A 7,118-nucleotide genomic window follows, 5' to 3' on the forward strand; every position below is an offset into this window, starting at 1 on the left:
TTTCCAACATTTCGGTGTAATACAAACAGCACCAAGAGCCGCATAATGCATCGACTACTTTACTTTCAGGCATGAAACACACAGCCGCGGAAAACGTCTGACAGTAACTTCCTAACAGTGATCACCTTCGACCACCACTTTTTTTTTTCCTATTTCGTTTGGTTTTTATTCAACCTTTTCAAGATGTTGTTGCACTAATGTTGTCTCCCAACGAGAGATTGTAATATGTGCATAAATTTTATTAAAGTACGAAAAAAAAAAAAAAAAAAAAACCTTCGACCACCACAAGCAGCGTGTTCTCATATACATGATAGGCTTTGTTGTGGTTTAACTACGCTCCCAATATCTAAATAACGTATGATGTAGATTATTAGACCTAAAATCGGGCATGGAGAAATAATTATTTGAGTGCTTTCGCTACATTCACAGCTATTATTTGAGGACTTTCAGGCGAACTAAATAGTGAAACGAGATTAACAGGAAGTGACATGACTCTCGTCCATCAGCTCTGGTGCCGGAAAGACTAGTAAGGCTGCTGTCGTCATGCCCTCACAGCGACATCTCAGGGCAAAGTCAATACTACGAGTTTTATATAAAGTCAAAAGCAAAAGCACCTGTTGCAAGCTGTTGACTCCTCATGAACTGCTGTGAACTATTTATTAAACTATGTGGTGCGGTGGTTCACATAGTCACATTACAGCAATCCTGAGTTCGAATTAAATATGGAGTACATTTGCCCCGTGACTCCAAGTACACCGGGTACCGCTCACAGTTTAGAGTCCGTTTGTGTGGTAATGGATAAAGTAAAATATGCACCTACCAGACAGACCTCTGGCCACGTGGCAGCTGGGATAGGCTGCAGCTACAATAATGTTACGTCTAACATTAAAACAGGAACGCTGTAAAAAGAACTAGGACATTGTATCCTGATTTATTTATTTATTTATTTGCAACTTCCTAGCATATATTCTCGATTTTATTAACTTTTTTGATTATGATTAATGTTTTTTTAAAGGTTATGTTTTCGAGCTGCTCATCACGCCAGAAATCGCACTCCTTTTTTCTTTTTCCTTTGAAATGAAAGTGAAAGTGTCAAGAGAAACTTTGTGTGGACATCGGACAACAAGGAGTTCGACAGTGGAGAAGAATGAGGGTTTTAATCTTGAGGATTTTTGTTTATTTGTATCTAAGTGCAGGTGAGTTATAGTGCAACACGTCACAGATTAGCTTAGGTCAGTTTGTGCGTGTTAGGTCAACAGTGACTATAGATATTCTAGTCTACCGCATGAATTCCAACGGCTATGCTGTCTGACTGATGTATTCGTGTCATTCAGGTGTGTGGAGTGTCCATCAGATCCAGTGGCTGCCTTGTTACTTCATTGATGAGCGTTTGTATTTGAACAAGGACAACCACACTGAGACTCGGGTCATCCCCAGAGAGGCTATACTTCAGTTTGGTCAGAAAGGAGATGCTCCTGTTAACCCAAACGCCATCACTTTCCTGGTCATCAGTGAGTTACTGCAGCCTGCATGAGGAGAAGGCTGAAAAAACAACTACAGTGTGTTAGTGTTTATTTTATTGTCTTCTAGGATCAAAGTTGGATCTGCTGCAGTATGTGGAGGGGGTGGAGGCAGAGCAGCTGAAGTGTGAGCTGCACAGATACAGCACAGAGGGCGGTTACGTCCGCTGGCCTGTCCTCGGTGCCCGGGAGTACAACCACTGGTTTACCTGCATCCTCAGACACAGCAGGGGCCGCTTCACAGTCGCTGGCACCCTTAGACACCCCTCTGACCAGCCTCCCCCAGGGCAGCCAGACTACCACAACTGGTCTGTCATCGCTGACAAAGAGGTACTCACCACCGCAGGTAAACTCACATATGAGGATTCAGTTTTTTTCTTTTGAGCCATACAGACCATCTCCTAGGGGTTTGTTAATTGCCTGCCTGTTGCAGTGGCAGAAGTTCAAGGACAGAGTGCTGAAAAGAAACTGTGTTTGTATCTTGGAGATTAGAGTAGAAATAGAGAGACAGTTATAGTTATATTGACTTGGAATGGTGGATGGCCAAATAATTGTCATGTCATAGATACAGGAAGTGGTTGTCACCTGTTTGAGTAAAGGACACTTGTGTTGTTTGTCACACTTTTTCCACAGTCGCCATGGTCATCAAAACACAGACTCCCTCAGTTAAAGCACGCCTGAAGTCCCAGCAAAAGCTCCACTGCCAGTTTGATGTTGACCACAAGGGTGCAAAGGTCACTGTAGAGTGGCATAGGCACCGCCCTGGTGAGAGGACCAAGCTCTTCAGTTACAACAGGCACACAGGACAGACTGAGGGGAGCGGTGTCGGACTACGTGCCATTGCGGCTGGAGATGCCTCTTACACCCTCGCCTCCACCACAATGATCAGTGAAGGGACCTACATTTGTTCAGTGTCCGTGTATCCACTGTTCACCAAGGTGGATATATATCTGCAGATTGAAGGTACATAGGATTGGATCATTCCCTAAATGTCTATACTACCAGTCAAAAGTTTGGACACACCTTCTCATTTAATGGTTTTTGTTTATTTTCATGACTATTTACATTGTAGATTCTCACTGAAGGAATCAAAACTATGAATGAACACATATAGAATTATGCAGTAAACAAAAAAGCGTGAAATAACTCAAAGCATTTTATATACTTTAGATTCTTTAAAATAGCCACCCTTTGCTTTGATTACTGCTTTGCACACTCATGGCATTCTCTCCATAAGCTTCATGAGGCAGTCACCTGAAATGGTTTTCCAACAGTCTTGAAGGAATTTCCAGAGATGCTGAGCACTCCTTGGCCCTTTTGCCTTCACTCCGTGGTCCATCTCATCCCAACCCAGCTCAGTTGGGTTTAGGTCAGGTGACTGTGGAGGCCAGGCCATCAGGCACAGCACTCCTCACTCTCCTTCTCAGTCAAATAGCCCTTACACAGCCTGGAGGTGTGTTTGGTGTCATTGTCCTGTTGAAAAATAAATGATGGTCCAACTAATAGAAAACCGGATGGGATGACATGTTGCTACAGGATGCTGTGGGAGCCATGCTGGTTCAGTGTGCCTTCCATTTTGAATAAATCCCCAACATGTCACCAGCAAAGCACCCCCACACCATCACACCTCCTCGCCTGCTTTTCCTTAGTGGTGCTTTCTTAGCAGCTATTTGACCACAAAGACCTCATTCGCACAGTCTTCACTGAACAGTTCATGTAGAGATGTCTGCTACTGGAAAATCTGTGTGGCATTTATCTGGGCTCTAATCTGAGGTGCTGTTAGCTTGTGATTTCTGAGGCTGGTGACTCAGATGAATTTATCCTTAGCAGCAGAGGTGACTCCTCGTCTTCCTTTTGTGGGGCAGTCCTCATGTGAGCCAGTTTCATCGTAGTGCTTGATGTTTGTTGGGACTGCACTTGGGGATACATTCAAAATTTTAGCAGTTTTCCAGACTGACTGATCTTCAGTTGTTAAAGTAATGATTGACTGTTGTGCTTGCCATAAGAAGCTGTGTCCAAACCTTTGACTGGTACTGTATATGTTGTCAGTACAAACAATGAGAGTAAGAAACCTATTTTTAAATAGCTCTTTATAGCATTTTATTACTTTGACCATCAGATCAATCTATTGACCTTGAAGGAAATGTAAGAGGTCAAATGTGACATGATATTTGAAATCTTTATATGGTACTTTTTATATGTTGTCAATATACAGCACCCTTTTAAGAATCTCAGTTTTAGTGAACTGTTAAATCCATTTGTTGGATTGTTACTCCACTACACTCCACTAAGTGTGGTCAGAAACTTTTTTTAAAAAATTATTCTGTTAAGTGTGTAACCTGAAATGCATCTTACCAAATTTGACTTCCTAGAATTCTGGAACTCAGACCAAATCTCAACTTTTAAATGTCACCAGTTTTGACCTGAAAGAATATTAAATTAAAACGAGTGAATTAAATAAAACAGCCCAGTTACTATAATAAATGTCTGCTGTTAGGTATTGAAATTACTATTATTATTTATTTTTCTCTCTCCTTTCCTCAGAGTCTCCCCATGTCTCCCTCAATGTTGCAACCACCCTGTTATTGCAGGAGGGCAAGGACTTGATGGTTAAGTGTGAGGCAAATGGCTACTACCCTCGGGATGTGGAGATAATTTGGTACGAGGAGGATCCAGGCACTCCACATCCCAAGCCACTAAACCATAGTGTTCTGTTCAGCCACAAAGTAAATGGGGACATGACCTTCTTGCTGTCAGGTGTCTTCTACCTCCAGGCTGCGCTCAGGGACTCTGGGAAAAAGTTCACATGCAGTGTCTCCCATCAGTCCCTGAAAGTGCCCATAACAAAAAGTTTCACCCTGATTGTGGAAGGTGAGTGTCAGTATAGTACTAGGAGCTAGCAGCTGGGAGGAGCAGAGCCTGATGTGTGTTCTGTTTCAGAGCCAACAAACTGGATTTTGTACCTCGTTGTGGGCTCTGCGTTGTGTGTTGTGATCCTGCTGTTGTATGTGAAGCGGCGCTACCTGCACTCAGGTGAGTGATACAGAATTCCAGCTAAATCACACTTGAGGAGCACGTGCTTGCTGTTTGGGATCAACTGACATATAAAGCATGTTCAACCCCAATTTTAAAAAAGTTGCAAAGTTGTGTGTAAAATGTAAAGAAAATAATATAAATAACATATATTAGAGAAAATGATATTTATTCTACAGAAAATAGTTATTAATATAGATAAATAAACAGAATGGATGATTTGGAATTTAAAAGAAAATGGAAAACATGTAAAAAAGACTAAAGTGAGAAAATTTACGGAGAAAAATACTAGACTATATTGAATTTGATGACAGCAACATATCAGAAAAAAATGTTGGTGCTGGGCAAGAAAAGTCTGGAAAAGTCTGCAGTACTGGAAAAAAAGCGGGAGAAACATTTTTGGAGTAAGTAACATGACTGGGTATAAAAAGAGCATCTCAGAGGGGCAGAGCTTCCCAGAAGTGTCTAAGAATTGTTTGACAATTTCAGAATAATGTTCCATAAAATTGCAAACTTTAAATATGTCATAGTTTCCTGTACATAATATCATCAAAAGGTTCAGAGAATGTGTCTAAGGGACAAGGTCAATTTCTTTTTTAAATAGTTGCATTGAAGCATTAAATTTGATAGTTAATCAAATAATATGCCACCTGGCAAATGAAAGGCAACAGACCATAGACAAGGCAGAATATCCAATCAGAATTGGGCCATGCTTTAAAAACAGGGATTCTGTCATGGAAATCAATGCAAAGCTCACGAACACCTCTACAAGTGAGTGTCTGTGAATACAGGTCACATCCACAAATGCAGGTTGAAGCTCTGTCACACAAAGAAGAATCTAAATATGAACTTCTGTTAACCCAGAGCTTCCCAAAGTGTGGGGCCCGCCCCCTAGAGGGGAGCACAGAGCCATTGCAAGGGGAAAATAAAACCCAAAACGCTTGTACACTGCCAGCACGGGGCGCCCACACAAACGCAAAGCAGGAGATGAAGCATCGCATCACTGAATAGGTTTCCAAACCAACTTCATTCTAAGCCAAAGACTAGAAAATATGGTGAAGCATATCTTCCCTTTGGTTTCACCTGCACAAGTGCCAAGGTAGGTCTCCCCTGCATAATTGGTTTTCCCTTTGTCGGGAGCAGCGCTGGGCTCTCCAAATCACGGACAAACAGTATCCCACATTCTTGAGTTTTAGTTCACAAACACTTATTGTAATGACTAACTACTCCTGACATTTCGGAGATGTTAGCTCTTTATACAGTAAAGTTACAGCGGGATAAAAATAATATCAGGCTCATCCTGCCACGATTTGTTCCCCCGGTTCAAATCACGGACAAACAGTATCCTACAGCTGTTTATGTTTTTTAACCCATTTTGCACAGAGGCATTTTTTGAAAAATGTATTGATAGCATCCATCCATCCATCCATTCGCTTCCGCTTATCCTTTTTCAGGGTCGCGGGGGGCGCTGGAGCCTATCCCAGCTGTCATAGGGCGAAAGGCGGGGTACACCCTGGACAGGTCGCCAGTCTGTCGCAGGGCTAACACACAGGGACAGACAACCATTCACACTCACATTCACACCTAGTGGCAATTTAGATTATCCAATTAACCTATCCCCACAAGCTGCATGTCTTTGGACGGTGGGAGGAAGCCGGAGTACCCGGAGAGAACCCACGCAAACACGGGGAGAACATGTAAACTCCACACAGAAAGACCCCGGCCTGGTGTTGGAATTGAACTCAGGACCTTCTTGCTGTGAGGCAACAGTGCTAACCACCGTGCCACCGTGCTGCCCGTATTGATAGCAATGTTGAATATTATTACCCAGGAAAAAAAACAACTACACGTAAAATAATCACACCGTGACACCTCTGCCTTTCTAAATGGAGGGACAGTAACTGCGTGTGTATATGTAAGCGTGTAAAAACTGAAGATAGTCAGATTAACAGTATTTTGTCTCTATCTGCGATTCTGCAATTCATCTCATGTAAACAATAACGTGGCGCACAGCGTGGCGTGAAATTAGGCACATACCTTTGACGTTGCGTGACGAACTCTGTATTCCTCGTCCACACGTAAACGCAAAAAAGGAGTTTTAAAAAATCTCAGTTTTCGGTGACCTGAACGCCGTTTACGTGTGGACGAAACAGCTGCGTTTTCAAAAATACCTGTGTAGGTGTGGACGTATCGTAAAGGAGTTAGTCGTTTATTTTATTACTACCTGTAATTTATTGCAGATTACTTTTATTTGCTTAATTGTTTACTAAATGTTTGAGGTGTGAAATAAACCGCAATGGAACAAAATATGGGTGTGTGTGGTTGGAGGATGGCGGGGATGGGAGGGCAACATTTGTCTTGTAAAACAAAGGGGGGCCTAGCAAAAAAAGTTTGGGAACCACTGTGTTAACCAAAGCTTATGAAAAATGGACTGAAGCTAAAGGAAAAAAGATGTTCTGTGGTCAGATGAATCAAAATGAGAAAGTCATGAACCAAGGTTCACACTCAGTAGGGACCCAAACGCAGACTTGATACAAAATTCACAGGAACTATGTACAGATTTAT

General features: G+C 42.1%; 1 protein-coding gene across 2 annotated transcripts in view; it reads left to right on the forward strand.

Moving 5' to 3' along the window:
- The first annotated feature begins 1,061 nt into the window (after positions 1 to 1,061).
- LOC102198807 (uncharacterized) overlaps positions 1,062 to 7,118 on the forward strand; it is a 15,730-nt gene continuing 9,673 nt past the window's right edge. For both annotated transcript variants that reach the window (XR_311870.2, XM_005738300.2), the window contains exons 1-6: positions 1,062 to 1,196; positions 1,335 to 1,511; positions 1,591 to 1,866; positions 2,154 to 2,483; positions 4,065 to 4,391; positions 4,461 to 4,553. Coding sequence is in view for 1 of the 2 variants with exons in the window: in XM_005738300.2 (XP_005738357.1) it covers positions 1,148 to 1,196; positions 1,335 to 1,511; positions 1,591 to 1,866; positions 2,154 to 2,483; positions 4,065 to 4,391; positions 4,461 to 4,553 (1,252 nt within the window). In the remaining variant the exon portion in view is untranslated. The remainder of the gene's footprint in view (positions 1,197 to 1,334; positions 1,512 to 1,590; positions 1,867 to 2,153; positions 2,484 to 4,064; positions 4,392 to 4,460; positions 4,554 to 7,118) is intronic.

Source organism: Pundamilia nyererei, unplaced genomic scaffold (genome assembly GCF_000239375.1).
Source record: "Pundamilia nyererei isolate P.nyererei 1_Seehausen unplaced genomic scaffold, PunNye1.0 scaffold00083, whole genome shotgun sequence".
NCBI classification, from domain to species: domain Eukaryota; kingdom Metazoa; phylum Chordata; class Actinopteri; order Cichliformes; family Cichlidae; genus Pundamilia; species Pundamilia nyererei.